General features: G+C 43.8%; 1 protein-coding gene across 1 annotated transcript in view; it reads left to right on the top strand.

The window, feature by feature from the left end:
* The window catches only part of LOC126252065 (transient receptor potential cation channel subfamily V member 5), a 138,693-nt gene that overhangs the window by 9,798 nt on the left and 108,277 nt on the right, over positions 1-20,618 (top strand). Inside the window, exons 2-4 of the mRNA XM_049952910.1 lie at positions 5,018-5,136; positions 14,482-14,660; positions 19,672-19,750. Of these exons, the coding sequence (XP_049808867.1) occupies positions 5,046-5,136; positions 14,482-14,660; positions 19,672-19,750 (349 nt within the window). The 5' untranslated portion in view covers positions 5,018-5,045. The remainder of the gene's footprint in view (positions 1-5,017; positions 5,137-14,481; positions 14,661-19,671; positions 19,751-20,618) is intronic.

The raw sequence follows: 20,618 nt of genomic DNA, 5'->3' as shown, positions 1-20,618 counted from the left end.
CTGCCTATTTTAATTTTTTTAAATCTCTGCGCTAAAAATCCTCTCACAGCTTTCACTTGAAAACAACACTACTTATAGTAACAGGTCTGCGCGAGTGCGGATATCCCCAGTAATAATTGTCTGTTGCGAATATTTGCGGGTTATCTTTAAACTGTACAAAGTAAATTTTTAATTCGCATCATAACCGAGTGCGGATTTTGAAAACTTTCTAGTGTTGACCTGCACGTGGAGATCTTTTTTACGACCATAATCCGTCTTAGAAGAGCTGTATAGCAAAGAGGAAATCGACGGCATGGAAGGTGAGTGTAAAACCCTTGCGACTGCAATACAGTCTGCATTTAAACAGTAACTCGCGAGAAATGTTTGTGTGTTACTTTTTATTTATTTCATTTCGCATATGATTGTGAGAAATAAACTTGGTTTGTAGAATTACAGGAGCTAATCTACATTCTTAGATTGAAAACTGGGGAAAAACCACAGCCGATAATGAGCTACAGTCAGCAGTGTGACGAATGCATTTCACGCGCAGCGCTCTAGCCGAACGCAAATGAGCATCATTCACGTCACCGAAGATACAGCGTTGCCAATTCCGCGACATGGACAGGTCAGTTAGCATTGTAGTGTCGCCTGCGACATCTGTTGACCGACGGGAAAACTATTTTTACGGTTGCCTGTTCCGCCGTAAGGACGGTCAAGCTGTTTCTTACGTGATCTGGGACCGTGGCCTGGTCAGATGAGTCCCGGTTTCAGCTGGTAAGACCTGATGGTAGGATTCGTTTGTGGAGCAGATCCCACAAAGCCATCGACCCAGGTTGTCAACAAGACACTGTGCAAGCCTTTGGTGGCGCGGTAATGGTGGCTCCATATTCGTGTGGGCTCTGTTCACAATCAATGGACTATGTCGTCTTGTCCACCTGAACCGATCATTGACTGGAATGGGTTATGTTCGGCTTCTTGGAGGCCATTTGCAGCCATTCATGGACTTCATGTTCCCAAACAACGATGGATTTTTTTTTTTTAGTGAATGACAATGCACCATGTCACCGGACCACAATTGTTGACGACCGATTTAGGGAAGATTCTGGAAATTCGAGCGAATGATATGGCCACCCAGATCGCCCGACATGGGACATAATCGAGAGATCAGTTCGTGCACAAAATCCTGCCCTGGAAATACTTTCGCTATTATGGATGGATGTGGAAGCAGCATGGCTCTGGACTTCCAGAGACTTGTTGAGTCCATGTCACGTCGAGATGCTGCAGTGCACCAGGCGAAGGGGAGGGGGGGGGGGGGTCCGACGCGACGTTAGAAGGTATCCCATGGATTTTGTCGCCTCAGTGTATAAATTATTGTTATACTGCTATTAGTAATATCATTTAGGTTAATTTGGATTTGACTGATGGCTGAAAAATATATAGAATGAAACAGACTTGGCATCAACGAAAGACTGATGCTCAGAAAAACAAAGTTAGTACCTTATATGCAATGCAAAATATCACCAGTATTTGCTTTGCACTGGATGAGTTGAGGTTGTTGCAGCTTAAACCGTTTTGGATGTATCCTGTTTGGGAGCGAGCGTGAGCTATAAAGACAATTGTTTCAAAAGTACATGTAGGAAACTACGTTTTATATAGTTTCCGCACACTGATGAGCCAAACACTGTCACCACTGATCATTGCAGAGTTGAGTGCCACCTGATGGCGTAGCTGGTAAGTGCCACGGTACAGGAAGCAGAGCAGATATGAATGAAGAATGGTAATTCTAGCAATAACAGGGGCCATAAATGGGGAACGCCAGTTCCGTAAGCGTCTTTGACAAACGGCAGATTGTTAAGGCCCAGGACCTGAGAAGGAGCATCTCAGAAACTCCCATGAACATCCATGAAAGTTGCTGACGGTGAAAACACGAGTGATGACAAGGTGCTATATGTCCATGCTACATCACAGAATGTGGAGGTCTGAGACTTGTCCACTCTCTAAAGCAGGATAGGTGGCGATAGATTCGGTGAATCATGATACCCCCTTAGACCAACTCAAGTTTTCTGGAATTCATTGCTTTACACAGAGCTGGTTTTAATCATACTTAACAAAAAGAATGCAAAACGTTGTGCTGAATAATTCAGACAATATCGGAGAAGAAGAACATTTTAGTGATTGGGGAAAAAACAAATCACAAAGGGAGTCCCATGAGGTTCAATTTTCGGTCCACTGCTGTTCCTTATATATGTGAATGACCTTCCACTTAACACTCAACAAGCAAAATTGGTACTTTTTGCAGATACTAGTGTTATAATTAATCCTGTTAGAGAGAAAGCAATATAAGAGTTGGTAAACGATATTTTCCAAAGAGTTATTAAATGGTTCTATTGAAACGTCCCCTTTGAAAAATTATACATGACTGTGCTTAAACTGACACACAATATGTTTTAGCGCAACGCAATCTGACTTTCAATAATCCCTACAAGAGAATGGCCCTGACTAAATTAACCTATACGTTTCACACATCACTTACCTCACAAAAATCTTCGTTACTCAAACTACTGCAATACAGCGAGCGCCACTACTGCCAGCTAAATAAAAGATTCAAACTACTGAAGGCACTAACTACTGATAGGCATAGTTAGCAAATGAAAGATTTTGATAGAGAACAAACAATGTATTTACCTTAATAGTGTTCAAAAGTCATAATATATATATATATATATATATATATATATATATATATATATATATATATATATATATCAGTTCATGACATCCATTCTTACAAATGTACTGTTTCTGATAGACACACGTCCAGATCATCCGCTCTCAAAACACTGCCATTTCTCTCCCCACATCCACCACTGCTGGCGGCTCACCTCCAACTGCGCAATGCTACGCGCTGTTAACAGCCAACTGCCCAACACTACAATAGCCAACAACAATGCAAACCAGCCACAGACTGCACGCAGCACAGCCAGTGGTTTTCATACAGAGCGCTACGTAGCGGTGGCGTTACTAATATAAGAACCTAAACAGCCTACTTACACTATGAAAACGGAATCCTAAACATACCAACACTCATTTCTGTACAACAAATGGAGCCATATCAACAATTGATGAAGCACATGAGCAGGAGTCAGTAAATAGGGTAGAATGATCGAAATTTTAGGGCGCACATATTGGTGAAAACTTGAACTGGAAGAAACATAGAGAGCACTATCCTCTGTGTAGTCGATGGCTCAGTCGGATAGAGCGTCTGCCGTGTAAGCAGGAGATCTCAGCCGGGGCACACATTTTCAACTATCCTCGTTGATATTTATCAACGTCTGTATGCAGCTAATGATCTGGATTTCATTGTAATGTCATTCTTCGAGAGCTGCGGATATGTCTGAAAGAACAGACACCATCTTAACAGACACCATCTTCATATTCATACATATTACTAAGGTTCTCAAACAATTAAATTCAGCTACTTTTGCTTTTGTAATGCTAATCTTGGTGACAAACTATCAACCTCCTGACCTATTCTGCATATTTCCATTCAATAATGTTGTTTGGAATATTTTTTCTGGGGTAACCCATCGCTTAGAAAGAAAGTATCGATTGAACAAAAGCGAACAAAAGAATAATATGTGGTGTCATCCATGGACGTCATGCAGGTACGTCTTCAAAGAGCTAGGCATTTTAACTGCGCCGTCAAAATATATATTTTCGCTAGTGAAATTCGTCATATATAATGCATCACAAATTGAGAAGAACAGTGATGTAGATACCTATGGCACTAGAGGGAAAAATAACCTTTATTATACACTGTTAAAGCTGTCATTGGCTTAGAAGAGAGTTTAATATGCAGCAACATAAATTTTTGATCGCTTGCTCAGTAACATAAAATGTCTGTCAGGTAGCAAAGCAAATCATAAATCTAATTTTAAATCATTTCTCCAAAACAGCTCCTTCTATTTCATTGACGAATTTCTACCTTTCTACCTAAGAAATGGTAGCCAGAAAAAAAATGTAGTTGCATGAATACGATTAAAAACAATAGGATGTTCATTTATGTTACCCATCATTACGAGAAAATAATCGCACAAATGGTCTATGGTACTTGTAACTAACCAACTAAACTAACTAATGTCTTCCCAAACAGCGACGATATCTTGCAGCAGGATAGCGATCCATGTCGGAAGGCCATTATTGTGTTACGGTGGACTGAGATGCACGACATGAACTGACGCTGATGTCTTGGCCACCATATTCGTCTGATATGAATCTTATGTAGTATATCTATGATGCTACCGTGTACCACCTTTGCGTCCTCGAACCAATGACCCGTACTTTATGGGAATTGCGTGACCTGAGCGTAACCTTCTAGTGCCACACACCTACCAAGGACTTGTCGAACGCATGCCACACAGAATCGCTACTGCATTACATTCCAACACGCTATTTGGCAACTAGTCATATTGTTTTGGTCCGCCTCTGATAGTGGTCAGCGCGGCTGGCTGGCGTTTCTGGGACTCGGGTTCGATTCCCAATACTGCCAGGGATTTTTCCTTTGTGGGAGGATTGGAATGGGATGCACTTGGATTGTGATTCCAATTGAGAAGTCAATTGACCAAGTAGTAGTGCCACTACCTCTGCTAACCCGACGATTGACGAGAGAGTGGTGTGCTCACCACACGCCAGATTTTCGTAACGACTTGACATTATGTTTCCAGTGCTGGATTACAGTATTTCATATATTAATTGGAATACTGTCTAGAAATATGTGTCACCCGACACATTTGCTTAACACCAGATTAAAATTTGGACACAGTACTACAGTAGCTTTGTTTTTAATGTAAGAATCATACATGGACACATTACCCCAGTTGAAATGTCAATTTCATGTATCTGAGAACAGTAAGTTGTGTGATTGAGACGGGTAGTTCCAATAAATAGTAGTCATATAGCAGCGTGAATGGTATATTTATGTTAACGACCAATTTCTGGAAACTGGACACTTTTCAAAACAATGATTGTCTTTCCACAGGACCAATACACTGTGAATCCACATCGCCATGGGAAATACGGAGAGCGGTGTGACCAGCGGGGAGAAGGCTCAGGCCGGCACCTCCACGCAGAAGCTCTACAAGCTGGTCGACCTCAAAGGTGAGGCACGCAGAAGCTATACAAACTGGTAGACTACATTCAAAAGTGACTCATGCAGTAAGTGTACACACTGGTCGAGGTCAAGGGAAAAATACGGAGGCTACCGAAGCTTCTCAGCCTCATCCGTCGGATAAACATATATTACAAGTTATCAGGCATAACGTGTGTGGTAGGGTATCAATACAGGAAACAGATTGATGTGAACATTTCTGTGCCTTGTGTTATGGACAGCGCCCTCTTGTTGTTTGCCCCTAGAGTCTATAGTCACGCAGTACGTGTTTGTACCCCATGCTGATGACACCTAACGCTGACATAAAGCGTGTTCCCATGGTACTGATACAAATTTTGACGGATAATGGAGAAGGGCAAATGTATCAATCTGAGATAGGGAACCTGGTCGGGAAACTACTGAGATGACTTTAAGAGGCCCAACACACTGAGGGGGAGGGTTTCCCAGACTTTTTGTCACTGCATACCACTTGACTTTTTTTAAAAAATTAGATGTACCGCTGTAAACTGTACACTTTGAAACGAACCCTGATGTTGAGGAGCGTGAAGGGCGCGGAAGATTGGGCGACGACTGCCGTCGTGGTCGGCATGCCAGAATTGACGATGATGAGGATAAATTGAATCTTACAAGCAACCCCTTGAGTCGATGTCTCAAGTTCAATCTTTAGTAAGGTTCATTTGAAAGCGTGCTGATAACAGTTATGACACGAAAAACATGAGCTGATAATGACTCTCCATGTGCATGAGGAGGGGGACAGAAAATGATTGTCAGTGGGGTGCTGATATGAACCTATTATGGGATGTATGTATTATACTTCACCAAATGGACATCCTTGACATTCAAGAAATGTTCAAAACAAACCATTAACTTGCACCATGAACACGGAATGGAAAATGTCGCGCCACAGTGATCATAAAAGTTCTCACCATCGGGATCGAAGGCGAATTTCTTGGGAGTTACTCGTACCAACCGTGCAGAACGCCCACCTAGGTATCGACTCTTACAGAATTCATACAGAATCACATTGGTGTAATGAGAGCTGATAGAATATATGGCACGCAACCGAATGCTAAACAGCCTGTCGTAGAGCTGATCGGGAAGCAGGCTATCCTTTAAGGTGTAGCTGCAGATAGTGCGATAGGTAGATGTTCTGCAGGCACGGAAAAAAGCAAATATTCAGAGGCTGAACTTGTTCGATGGTTCCAGATGACATGAATTGCAAAGTCACTTACTTTAGAGCCGGCCGGGGTGGCCGAGCGGTTCTAGGCGCTATAGTTTGGAACCGCGTGACCGCTAAGGTCGCAGGTTCGAGTCCTGCCTCGGGCATGGATGTGTGTGATGTCCTTAGGTTAGTTAGGTTCTAGGGGACTGATGACCTCAGACGTTAAGTGCCATAGTGCTCAGAACGATTTGAACCATTTTTCTTTTACTTTTCGGGAGGGATAGTTTGCTCTAAAGGAGTAATATTTTTATACGCAGACCGAGAGTCAAGCAAAATCAAGTTATTTTGACCAGATATTGGGCAAAACCAGTGCTATAACATAGTTGTGGTTCTCTTACGCCACTTTCCAACTCGACGTAAACATTCCCTATTTCCCTTGCCAGATTAGGCACACGAGAAAGAATCGTAGAAAGCAGAGCATCTTAAACTTCTCGCAGCACAATAAATAAATTCCCAGCCAAGTTAACACCCAGATTAACAGTCGTCATGAATGTGTACGAATGCGTTAAGGCGCTGATGTTAGTTGATCTTGATACAACTCTCGTTGTACCTCTAATTTCCAGGGTTCCTTTCATATGCATTTCCTCTTCAAATCCTGATAGTCAGAACTGAAAACAAATTCCTTACAAACGATGGAATAAGTTTGTTTATCTGATCCACAAATTTTAGGGGCGATTCCGCTGTTTGCTATGCATCGTCAAGTTGTCGCTTTGTTTGAAATTTCATTGTCTTACGCCTTCCAATTCTGTAGCTCTATTTGAAGTTATGCAGTCATCCACTGCTTCCCTTGAAATCACTGTAATCAATGTCGCACGCCGTTTTTGATGTACATGACGTAGTATGTTACCACCATGCATATCTTGTAAATTGCATTGAGCATCCTTGAAACGCGCAAACACCAATTTTTGTAACAAGTGTGTCTTGTCCTCCATTGAATGCACGTAGTTTTTCTTACGCATTACACGGTCCTATTGCTGCGTATTTATTGTAAATTTGTTCATATTTTTTTCTACTATTCTGCGGATGATCTTTAATTTATGTAATTATGTTTAGTAACTGCTCCTTGGACAAAGATTGTCCTATATTACGTTCCACTGGAGACAGGATTTGTGGCTCCCTGTCCGACAAGGATTATGAACTACATGTCTCGACACCTTTCAGGACCGCTTTCACTTCTTAAGCACGTATCGTCATCATTGTACTCATGTATTGTCCGCACAGTCGAGCGTATACGACACCACACATTCCACTGCCTCATCTTACAAAGTACTAATATTTCATCTGTCACATCTTTCTCACTCTGTAAAATTCCTTGGGTTCCTTTGTGACGAAATGTCAACTTCGGCAACTGTTGTAAATATAGCACAATGTTTGCTTTGTTTATAATTCTCATTGCTCCGCTTTGCATCAACACCACTATCACTGTAGCAGTGTTGTGAATTACTCGTCGACTAAGCAGTTCAGCTACGCTCTGTAGCCTCAAGCTGTGCTCACAACTGGATACCTCCAACCCCCACCTTTAGCAGCCAATATTGTGGTTGTGTGGTAGACAATGTGTGGGGCGTCCAACGCCGTAAACCGACCTCAGAGGTTCAGTGTCAGCCACAAGTCAGCTTTTTCCATCGTCCATAGCATGAATCACGAAACATTGCAAAATTTGTGATCGTTAGGTTCCATTTCATCTGGCGACTGTCTCCAGTGCAAGACTGAATGCAAATGATGCCACAGAACGTCTTTGACGACGTAATTAAGAAGCCTGTCAAGAGATAGGCCAAGTGCCTAGGGGCTGATGGAGGTTATGTTGAGAAACGGTGTTACTTCTAAACTTGTTTTCCCAAGAAAAAGATTTGGTTTTTAAAAAACACCTTTCCTTTTTGATTTGCCGTCGTATGTAGCTGCTAGCATTGTAGGCTAGGTAAGCCCGATCAGGAAGTAAGCATACACTCCGAGAGGTGGAAAAAATGAACTTCATGAATGAACTACAGATGCTTTGATCTTTGTGCAGTATGCGCTTCCAACAGGATGACCCCATTTGAATTATATCATTTTTCTCGAGAATACCCGTGTCTCAATTTCCCCAAAGTGTGACGAGGAAGAGGAAGTCCTTTAGTTCGTTCACCTCGTGTGGATTAGATGTGACATCATCTTGAGGGACGAGGGGAGGCGTTGCAAATTCTTGTGTGTGAGGCCCTTGACGAAGCTGAAGGGAATTTTCGCTGCTAGTGACATTGTTTGAACAACACTGGGACTTTTAGAACAGGTAAGCTCGTCGTGGATGATGTGATGGGCGGAGCCATGACTGATGTTCTAGCGGATGCTGCCTCATCGATAGTTATTAGCCTATTCGCCAGAACCACCTCTCGAGCTTGCTGAATGTTGTCATAGGTAGTGTAGGTTGATGGCCGTTCCGCTCCCTCTTCGTGCGTTATACTTGTTCGACCACTTTTAAACTTCTCGATCAACAAAACCACAGTTTTACGGGATAGTGCACTTCTCCCATTTTGTGATGATAGTCTGCGATGAATGTCTGCCCCTTTGACAACCTCCGACCAGAGGAATCGAATCTCCGCCCGTTTTTCCTCTTTGGTGCACACTTCTAATGGAGCTGCCATGTATTATGGTCACGTAAGGAAGAACAATGGTGGAAATAAGATCAAACTGTCACAGCATTACCACAACAGTATAACAATGACCTGTGCGAGGAGAGACGACAACGTGCGCAATGTGACAAACGTTATGGCAAAAGTTTAGATAATTTTTGACGAGCCCTCGTATTAACAAAACTGTTGCATCCTTGAGCCTCGATGTACGCCCACCATACTCTGTGATACAAAGTCATATCATCAACAAAATCAAATTGAACATCAATTGCACGACCATGAATATAAATAGATAGCTAATCGTCTTTTGATAATTTACACATACGTCTAGTACGAACAGACATTGGATTATCAATATAAAATTTGGCAGCATTTCGCTCCTGGTTACAGCACACGATTGATTAAGCATAAATATCCTGTAGGCGATGACGTATCGAGGTGGGAAATTCTCCAAACTCGTCGCCAGGGAACGGAGATCAGAATCAAAGCGCAGAATAGCTACAGAAAGCCATGCTTGCCCAACAATTTCCTGAAGTGCAAAAGTCGACTCTGCCACCACAGAACACAGCAGGCCTATGGAGAGTATCGACGATTTTAGCGGTGTCCATAAGTAGTCTCGACATCGAGAACAGTTTTATATGTTGAAGGATGCCAACGATACACACTATGCACACAACAACAAGGGATTGTCGACATTCTAATCACATGACCCACGATTACAAATTAATACTGTGTTCAAATGTTCAAATGTGTGAAATCTTATGGGACTTAACTGCTAAGGTCATCAGTCCCTAAGCTTACACAGTATGTAAGGTGTCAGGCAAATCCAACACCTTCCATGAAAACCCTGACATGATAAGCAAATCCAGTAGTATGTCACATAGCTCCGAATAAATCGCGACATTAAATTAACCAAAGTAATACGAGTAACGAGTGACCAAATGGAATACCACAGACTAACACAAGAATGCCTAAATGCATGTCATACCTTCCCACCATGAGACAGACGCAGTTCCGAGGGGAGAAACGAGAACAGAAGCCGAGAGCAGAACCGTGTTAAGCTGGAAGGCCCTACGATAAGGGACGGACGGACACCCACGTCGCCAGCTAACCGCTAGGACCACACCACCCGCAAGTTTTAGTGTGAGACTTTTCGCGTCTCTGTTACGTCAAGACCACCCCCCAGCCAATGTTAAAAGCTAGAGCCCTTCAGAAGAACAGTATAGATCTTATGATAACACAAAAAGGGCTACACCACCCGCAAGTTTTAGCGTGAGACTTTTCCACGTCTCTGTTACGTTGCAAACTTTAAAAACATTGCCCCACCACGAAAAGTATAACGTTTCTCATTGGATAGACAGAATTTTTGTAGACGGAGCTTAAGGTTAACATTGAGACCCTGATTGGTCAGATGAAAACACAGCCAGATAGGTTTTTTTAAACCAACTTCGGTAAATTGTAGTAAGGAGAAGTTAGGAGTTGAGTTGCTTCCGAGACGGTGAGGTGAGCGGAGATGTGCTGCCCGCCGCCCCCTGACGAACACCGACAAGGTAATGAACGCACGCTATGCCGCATTTTTGAGCGCATAAGGCTTCACTCAGAACTGCAGAAGTCTCATCTGTTACATCCCCTTTTTGCGTAATACTAGTGTCGATCGTCAATTAAAGCTCATGGTGTTCACATTTGCCACTTGAAGTAAAAATCTGAAACGCGATGATTTTTCTGTTATTGAGAAGCCACATCAGCCACTGTAATTTACGACAAGTTAGATATGTAATAAAAGATAATTGAGGGTCACTGTAGACCATTTTGATAGTTTTCTTTTTTGTGAAACTTAATTTAAACCTAGATTATAGATGTGATATGGCATAGGTCATCCTTCGATCCATTGTAGAACTTGGAAACCCATTCGGGGAATATTCGTTCACATTTTTGTTGAACGCAGTTGGTTTCTACCATCCTGTATTAAAACATTTCCTTTTATCAATAGTGCAATTTATAAACAATGTTTTGTGAGTAGAATAAAATTTCCGGTGGTAAACTTAACTGCTTTTTCGACGTTATTTTACCAGATAACTAAAAATAGGAGAGCCTTGAATCCCTTCCACTAAATTTAGTTAGTATTAAGATTCTTTTACAGGGAGTGCAGTGGAGCTGACGCTGAAATTATTAAGTATTTGGTTATATCATCGCTAGTCTCACTGAACTCTTCTGAACTCTACATGTCAAGTGTGGTCTGGCGTTTCCTTACCAGCAACAGGTCCCAGGTTCAAACTAGTCAATTCCCTAAAAAACACGCTCAGAGCGTCGTTCCGCGAAAGTGGTAGGGAGACACGATATAGAACAAAAAGACACCACGCAGAATGTTTAGAAGTACTTAACCTAAATTATCCTAAGGACAAACATACACATACCCATGCCCGAGGGAGGACTCGAACCTCCGCGAGCACCAGCCGCACAGTCCATGACTGCAGCGCCTTAGACCCCTCGGCTGATTTATACTCGCACTGCCTTGTAGGCAGCAGTCGGAACAGGAGGGGCACATACTTGAATGCTGTTTGTGTTTTACTTGTAATAACAAGAAAAACTTTTCCGAAAAAGAGAAATATAAATAGACACTTTTTGTTGAAATTGTTTGTTTGGGCCGGCCGAAGTGGCCGTGCGGTTAAAGGCGCTGCAGTCTGGAACCGCAAGACTGCTACGGTCGCAGGTTCGAATCCTGCCTCGGGCATGGATGTTTGTGATGTCCTTAGGTTAGTTAGGTTTAACTAGTTCTAAGTTCTAGGGGACTAATGACCTCAGCAGTTGAGTCCCATAGTGCTCAGAGCCATTTGAACCATTTTGTTTGTTTGGATTGTAGCCCCACACAGAAAGGAAACGTACTGATGTACTGACAAAAAGAGAATGTACTGACAAGAGAATGTACTGACAATAAGAGAGTATCCTGACAATGAGAGAATATAAACTTTTTGAAATGGCGCTCCAGAAGAATGTGAGGAATAGATGGGTAGCCAAGAAAAAGTTCTGAAGCGAGACAGGGAGAAAAACATTTATGGTACAACTTTACAACAAAGAAGGGATCCCTTGATAGGACACTTCTCGACGCTTCAAGGAAACTTCTGTGTGGTAATGGAGAGAAGTGTGTGTGGGGTGGGGGGGCGGGGGGGGGAGGTGAAACTGAAGAGGGAGACGCAGGTTTGACTACAGTAGGTAGGTTCACGTGGATGTAGGTTCCTATAGTTATATGGAATTGAAGACACACAGATTAGTGTTGCGCCATGAGTGCTGACCAGCAACGAGCAGCACGTGGCTTGAATTGAGCACCAGGCAAGCCGGTTTGAGTAGTCGGGCCTTGGACGGTGACAAACGACATGCTGTGTAGTTAATGGCGGCGGTGGCAAGGAGCGGCCACCCAGAACAGGGGCTGTTCCTGCTTCCTTGCACCCTTTAAGCAGGGCATACCACGCAATCTGGTATCTGCACGCAGAGCAACTGGAAGATGGCAGTCAGTGCGATGGAGACCAAGGAAGGAAGGAAGTGAGCAGGGAAAGCAATTGCGGCAGTTGCACAGCACGTATGGAGCTAAAAGTTGCATAGTCATCAATGGGGCAGCTTGGTGGAGACGCCGGTGCTCAAGATGCGGGCTAGCAGCAACGCACAGACATCGGTTCCTGAGCAGAGCGGGCAAACGGTGCTGGCGTCGTGGTTCATGTGAAGGCTGGCCTGGCTGTACATAAGTGAATTCTACCCATCGTGTGGGTCACAGCAAGGTAGTTCTGAGATAAAGATAGAGACGTCCCAGTGGTGTTCGGCAGGAACAACGGTTGTGCGCTTTGTCTGTAGTTCTGTTTAATGTTGTCCCAACAAGTGTACCATCCAGTGTCGTTCTGTGTGTGATTGGCTTAGGGGCAGTGCCACTGCAAGTTGAAGTTCTCTTGAAATATGCTCCTGTCCTGTAGTTCGGAGAATGTTACAATATTGCTAAGCTTGTTTTACGTGGTTTGATTTCTTATATTTAGTCTTTAGCGTCCCTGCAGCTATTGAACATGAAGTGAGCAAGTAAGATCTCTTCGCCAAAGTACTCTTGTCCTGTCAGGACGGTGTGTGGGTTCTGCGGCAGAAATCAAAAGAACGAAAGAACACAGTCAGTGAGAGAAATATTGTATTATATTCAACTTTGGTACAAAAGCTTCTTCGGCGAAATCCTATAAAAGTCTTTGGCTAAGCCGGGGTAAGTTAAGCACTTTAACAGTTCACAGCAATAAAGTACTTCTGTAGAGAAAACTGCAACTGTCTCTCCTCGACTGCTGCTAAGTGGCGCTACTCGACATATGGGCAAGAACTCGTCAAGAACTGATCTAGAGCTGCAGTCAGGCTGTCTCTTGTCCACGAGATCCGTGGTGCCAGTGACGCCTCCGCTCAGGGGGCATGGCACTAGTGTGGCCAACCTCTGCACACGGAACGATTGCCCTTGTTAACGACTGACAACGATACCACAAAAACCTTTTTTGTCCCCGTATTCCAGCAACATGTGACCTTTCTGCACTACATGCAATTATTATTGTATTTAATACTTTAGCTTAGAGATAGTATGCCTGAGCTTAGACAAAGCAGTCCTTTCTTATTATTGTTGTTCCTTACAGTGTTTCATTAATTACTTATAGGTTGCTAATTGACTCTGTGTGCTCATTTTATTTTGAGGCAACTTTCATTTTGTTTATGGCTGTGTTCATTTGCACGCAGCAGCTACGTAAGGCGGGTGACCTTGAACGAGGTTCGCCTGGCTGCCGCTAGAGCTCGCAGGACCGCGCTATAGTTCTAACTAAGCGCAGTCCGCTGGAAAAGGGTCTTTCCAGTCGCCATGTTGGATTTTCTGCACGCTACATCCTGCCGCACCCATTCTTATCAGTTACTGCATCCGCTACTGAGGCAGCTGCATGCTCATTCAACTCGAGGCAGCCGCACGATACACACAGCCATGCCATACAGGAGGAGGATTTACAGAAGAAGGAGCAGAATGCCAGTTTACAAGAGTGTTGATAGTTTTTCAATTACTCCAAATTAAACTGGACAACAAGAGTTACAGAAGTAGAAAAGCATTTTTTATGCGATCTGAAGTTTTCCCGGCGTATTTCCAATTTGAACAGTTCTCGAGTATCCGACCTGGTAGCGTCGTAATTTCTGCCGAAATATTGTGGAGAAATTACGACGCTACCCTGTCGGATACCCGAGAACTGTTGAAAAGACCATTTTTTGTTTCTGATCCTGCCGAGTGATGTTTGTGGATTCTGAGGGCAAGTAGTTTTCTGTGTTATTGTTTCTGAGGACCTATGATGACATGTATGAATATTTACGCCCCCCAAAACCACCAGCCACTTACACTCCTTTCCCACGCTACAGTTTGGAGAGCTCCATCAAAACAATGGTATCCCAGTCTTAGGCTTCCTTATCGAGATTAATGACGCTTGTGATTGGAGTTGCTGGACCAGTTGGTGCACACATCTGTTCTGCAGGTGGCGGTCTGCTCGTGGACATGATGAAGCGCGCCATTCAGACGAAGCAGTACGCGGAGCTGGACCACGCCATAAAGACCAAGGTGGAGCCTTTCCTATACAACAAGGGCAAGGGAAAACTCTTTCCCATTTCGCACGTCGTCCTGCTGCGTAACAAGGAGCGCCCACGTCACAAACTGGTGCGTACAGCGTGCGTCTGGATCACTAACTGTGCGAATGAAAATCTTGCTACTCTCCATAATATTACCGAGTATGTTAAAGATCACCGACGGCAGTTACTAAGACTATGAGTCACACTCCTGCTTTTGCATTGAATCACCCACTACAATAAAGTATATACCTATTTCAAGCCGTCCGGGGTGGCCGAGCGGTTATAGGCGCTACAGTCTGGAACCGCGCGACCGCTACGGTCGCAGGTCCGAGTCCTGCCTCGGGCATGGATGTGTGTGGTGTGCTTAGATTCGTTAGGTTTAAGTAGTTCTAAGTTCTAGGGGACTGATGACCTTAGAAGTTAAGTCCCATAGTGCTCAGAACCATTTGAACCTATTTCAAAACACTGTTTTGTACTGTCTTCCCATATTTGTTTAATTTCTGGAATGTTCTAGTTCTATTTTTCCAAAGTAAAATGGAGAGTTTAATTGTTTCCAAATCATTTTCTACTTCATCACCTGTATATAGCTTCTTGTTCTGAGCAGAATTTTATAATGCCATTGTCAGTGAAACATGAGAACTAATTAGTCAGTACACTCCTAAAAATCTGAATTGTATAAGGAGCAGTCAGTAAGTAAAGCAGCACTTCGTTTTTCTGCAACCTGATTGGTTTCATTCAGGATTCCAATTCACCACATTATTCCGCACTCTTTTGGCTACAAAACCAGATTTTCCTGCATAATGTAAGGGCCTTACGCCACCTTGGTGGGAGGGCCTGTATCGCCACACGGAACCACTCTACTGGACAACGTTGGAACCAGATACCTGCTGCATCAGTAACCTCACCATCACCCACACACAGCTTCCCGCTGAATGTATCCTTCATTGGAACAAACAGATAGAAGTCGGAAAGTGCGAGATCCGATCTGTAGGGTGGATGAGGAAGAACAGTCCATTGAAGTTTTGCGAGCTCCTCTTGTGTGCGCAGACTTGTGTGGGACCTTGCGTTGTCATGGAGAAAGAGACGTTCGTTAGAATTTTTGTTGGGACGAATACGCTGATGTCGTTTCTTCAGTTTCCTGAGGATAGCATAATACACTTCTAAGTTGACCCTTGCACAATGAGGGAGGACTCAAAACAGAATAACCCCTTCATGGGCCCAGAAGACCACTGAAATGACTTTACCGACTGTTGTGGGGTCGGGGTGTCGAACCCGGAACCCCAGATGGCAGAGCTGAGGCCAGGACCCACCGTGCCATATTTTGTCAGGAGGCCGTGCAAGTTCAAGAGTGTCAAGGGGCAGTGCAGAGTGATATAGCGGCATTCGGTAACATTTGTTTATTCCGATAATTTACACAGTACTGTAGTGTTGGCGTGACGTCCGTGCGCTGTTCCACGAGTCCAGCCAGCTCAGCAGACTCCTGGTATGCTGACGCCACTGCTGCCGTCATCAAGGTCGCCCTGCTGGAAGTCGGCTGCCGCTCTCCCGGTCGCCGCCCGCCAATGCGTTTCGACTTGTGCCGCGCTGCTGCCCGGAGACTACTACAGTCCCTAGTCCTCGACACCCTCCACCTCCTCTGGCCTGCTCTGCCCGACCATGGGACGAAGGTGGATGTACTGGTCACCTATGGCCCACAGGCCGCCTCTGCTTCCAGGACAGGGCCGGACTCGAACCTGCGCACTCCTGGATGCTGTGCCGCAACTTGCCGCTACTGGTGCTTGCCGGATGGCAACACCCACCGCCGTCTCTGGCGCTGTTGCAGCGGTGCTGCGCCTCCTGCAGTGAAAGCACGTGGACCTCGGTATGCCAGGTGGGCAGCGAACATGGCCTGTAGACTCGAGTGGAACCGAGCCCCTCTTGAACCTGCTGCAAACCGCTATCACTGCCCTCTTTCAGGCAGACCGTGCGATCTCCAAGTTCCAGGCTGCCATTCCGTCCTGTCCCAGTGTTGTGTCCCCGAAGGCGGAATATAGCCTGAACAAGTACATAGAAAACAGAATATAAGCTTATGCAGAATGCTTATAACACTGCTGCCAGGCTGTCCCCTATAAGCGTAGACCGGCACAGGTCTGTCCCGAAGCTCGTCTGACCTGACAAGCTCTGTCCCGAGCTAAAATTGCCCATCTGTTTACATTGGTTTCTCCCTCACTTCTGACCTAGTGCCAGAGAGAGACAGAAACTATGGCAGGGATAAATTCCCAACGTCAACCACTTACAAATCGCCACTCTTGGCTCTGGCCTAGTGCCCCGCCTCATACATCACAATAACTTAAAGCAACGCTGCAGTTTCCTGCCTCATTGTTGCTCCACTCAAAACAAATCATGCGTGCAATGCTGCCGTCGTAGCTCCGCTCCCGCAAGTGCCATGTTTACCTTGCCTGGCCCACTGGCTGTCGACTGTTACCACTCTCTGCCAGCGGCCCCAGATTTCATCGCCCAACCGCGCCTTCATTGAATTTTGATAAAATTTCACTTTGCCTCGACTAGGACTGACTCTAGCGCAGCACGGCAAAGGGTGCAGCTTTGAACTTTTTCTTTGGAGAAGTCTGTGTCGCCTGGCCACCAAGAACTGTTGCATGGCGATTTGATTCACGGATCCAGTTATATGGCTCCCTCTGTGTTAGCGATTTTAAGACTGTGACGTATGGGGCCTGAAGGTGGCAGAAACTGGTAGCACATAAGAAGTTCATAAAATAAATTTCTACAAGATGTTGCTAAATTGTTGCATCAAGAAATACATACCAGCCGTTGTCCCACGATCCACAACGGATAAACAAAGATCGAATGAGAGTGTCCTCAGGTTCCAGCATTGCTGGTGTCACAACTGTGTGCCGCTAACAGGCACGCGGAAGATCGGACAGATTTGCGTGACCTTGTTGTGATGATGACGGAACCCTAGCCCAACGATTCACCGCGCCTTTATTCACTTCCAGGTCTCCGTAGACATTCTGCAAATGCCTATGAATATATGCGTGCTCTGGTTTTTCGCCAAAAATCTCAATGAGAGCTCTCTGCTTGGAACATCCATTACAGACATCATTTTCAAGGCTACGTACAGCTACGTATGGTTCCGTTACAGACGCTATTTTGAAGATTACGTATAGAGTCGACACCTATTGGGACTTCATGATGCTATAGGGTCTGAAGTGACAATATTCTACGATGTCCCTCAAAATATTCCGCATTTTTCAACCGAAATTTTCCAAAAAAAAAAATGTTGTAATACGTTTTGAACACCCCTGATTTGCTCTTATAAGCAGAATATTTCTCTTGCGAATGTAAGTAATCTACGTGATACTTGCAACAAAGACTGACCACTTCGGTTTTTTTATGTCTATCGTAGATTTCACATGTCGAAAACTTCAGTATTTTCTTCATCTGTGCTCAGAGTCTCATTGTTTCTTTCTCACTATACCCTCTTTTTGTTGTTCTGAAATAAATTTTCTGTGGCTGAGGCATTAGATGCAAATTACATAACATGTCGAGTAAGACACTGATTTTAGTCTGTTAGACACACAAACACTTGTCCTAGAAACAAAATAAAAATAGTTCCAATTCGTGGCTCTGACCACGGTTTCTGTCTATCCTTTGGTTATGAGGAAAATTTGTAAATTAGTTTTTAGGGGCAGCATTAAGACAGTGGACTCGACGGTAGACAACGGTTGAAATCCCATCCGGCCAACCGGATTTATGCTTTCACAGATTAAGACGAATGCCGGGATGATTGTTCTGAAAAAGACACTGCCGATTTCCTTTCCCATCCTTCGGAAATGTTAGTTGATGTAGTGTTTCCAAGGACGTCGTCGTTGTCTGCGGAACTTTAAACTTTAATCTTCCTTCCTGCCTTCTAAACCAATAACATCTTCAGCTATTCCCCATAAAAATCTCCTTTTTCCCTTTCAACTTCTCCGGGATTTGGCGGTAAATGATCGAGGTTTTCCACAGTCCCGGTGTCAAATGGCCCATAGTCTGCCCAAGGAATGGAGTTTATACAATTCTCAAAACGTAATGTAATGCGTGGTTGTCACCCAATTGTATACTAATGAGACGCGGAATAAATCCCAGTCTGGATTTCAAAAGGGCCATTCTACTGTGTCAAATGTGTATCGATATACCGGACACCTAAAAAAGTCTTGAAATGATACAATATCACCATTTAGGTACTCTGTAACTTATCGAAGGCATTTGATGGTGTGAATCATAATATTCTATTAAAGAAGTTAAGGCTTTATGGAATATGTAGCTCAGTACATGCCTGGTTTGGTTCTTATTTAAGAAACGGAATGTAGAAACTTAACCTAGGCTGTTCGAGTTAACCTAGGCTGTTCATTTGCCAAGGGAGATTTTACTATGGGAATCCTACAGGGTGCGATCATTGGCCCACTACGTTCTTGTTTTATGTTAATGTTCTATCATTTTGTTTGCTCAGGAGACAAATTTCGTCCAACGTGCAGGTGATACAAGCATAGTTGTGCAACAGAGGAAAGAATCATCCACAGAGTATGTAGGATCTGTGATTAACAATCTGAGTTTGAGAGTAACAAACAAATTCACAAATACAACACTAGAAGCAAAAATTATTTGCATAACCCTTTAATCGATATCACAGACAGTAGAATTGATTTCGAATGTAGATTAAAAATGTATTTCCTTAACATCTCCTCCTGTACCATCGAGGAATCCTTGAAAAAACATTAATTAGTCGTTTATACAAGGAAAACACCTGTAAATGGGTAACATGAAGCTATTTAAATATTTTATTCATTTTTTAAGATACGTACTCCACTTTTGTTCAATTCCCACGTTCCACATCATAACGTTAATCATTAATTTAACCTATGGAGCACACAACTAACTAACTACCGATAGGCTATTTCGCCTGTAAGTTCCATTTTATGCAGTTTCCGAGATTGATGACCTTTGTTATCTGCTGGGGCCAAACGCAGCTAGAAACCCTTGTTATACCGTTTATTTTAAAAATTTTGTACTTTCTTGTTCCCTCTTCCAATAATGATTAACTGAAGAAATTGGTATTTCAGTTACCACCACTTCGTTCACTGGAGAACCCAGACGATTTTGACATCGATGATCTGCCAATTCCTGACGAGAGTAAACTAGGTGAGTTTACGAGAACAGGGTGAGTACAATTATCATTACCACACTCTTGAGTATTAGATTAGAAATAGTTTTCTCAATCACCAGAAATATCATTTCAGTCATATTTCATATGTGTATCCATGATCTTTGACCATTCCATGGTATATCCTTCATATAATACGAGGTGCATTCAAGTTCTAAGGCCTCCGATTTTTTTTCTCCGGAATGGGAAGAGATAGAAACATGCGCATTGTTTTAAAATGAGGCCGCGTTCATTGTCAATACGTCCCAGATATGGCAGCACCGTACGGCAGATGCAATTTTACCGCCAGCGGCGAGAATGAGAACTGTTTTAAATACTTAAAATGGCGACGTTTTCCTTACTTGAACAGCGTGCAATCATTCGTTTTCTGAATTTGCGTGGTGTGAAACCAATTGAAATTCATTGACAGTTGAAGGAGACATGTGGTGATGGAGTTATGGATGTGTCGAAAGTGTGTTTGTGGGTGCGACATTTTAATGAAGGCAGAACATCATGTGATAACAAACCGAAACAACCTTGGGCTCGCACAAGCCGGTCTGACGACATGATCGAGAAAGTGGAGAGAATTGTTTTGGGGGATCGCCGAATGACTGTTGAACAGATCGCCTCCAGAGTTAGCATTTCTGTGGGTTCTGTCCACACAATCCTGCATGACGACCTGAAAATGCGAAAAGTGTCATCCAGGTGGGTGCCACGAATGCTGACGGACGACCACACGGCTGCCCGTGTGGCATGTTGCCAAGCAATGTTGACGCGCAATGACAGCATGAATGGGACTTTCTTTTCGTCAGTTGTGACAATGGATGAGACGTGGATGCCATTTTTCAATCCAGAAACAAAGCGCCA

The sequence above is a fragment of the Schistocerca nitens genome, chromosome 4 (assembly GCF_023898315.1).
Source record: "Schistocerca nitens isolate TAMUIC-IGC-003100 chromosome 4, iqSchNite1.1, whole genome shotgun sequence".
In the NCBI taxonomy this organism is placed as follows: domain Eukaryota; kingdom Metazoa; phylum Arthropoda; class Insecta; order Orthoptera; family Acrididae; genus Schistocerca; species Schistocerca nitens.
Note: the sequence above shows the minus strand (reverse complement) of the source record. Positions and strands in the feature narration are given on the sequence as shown.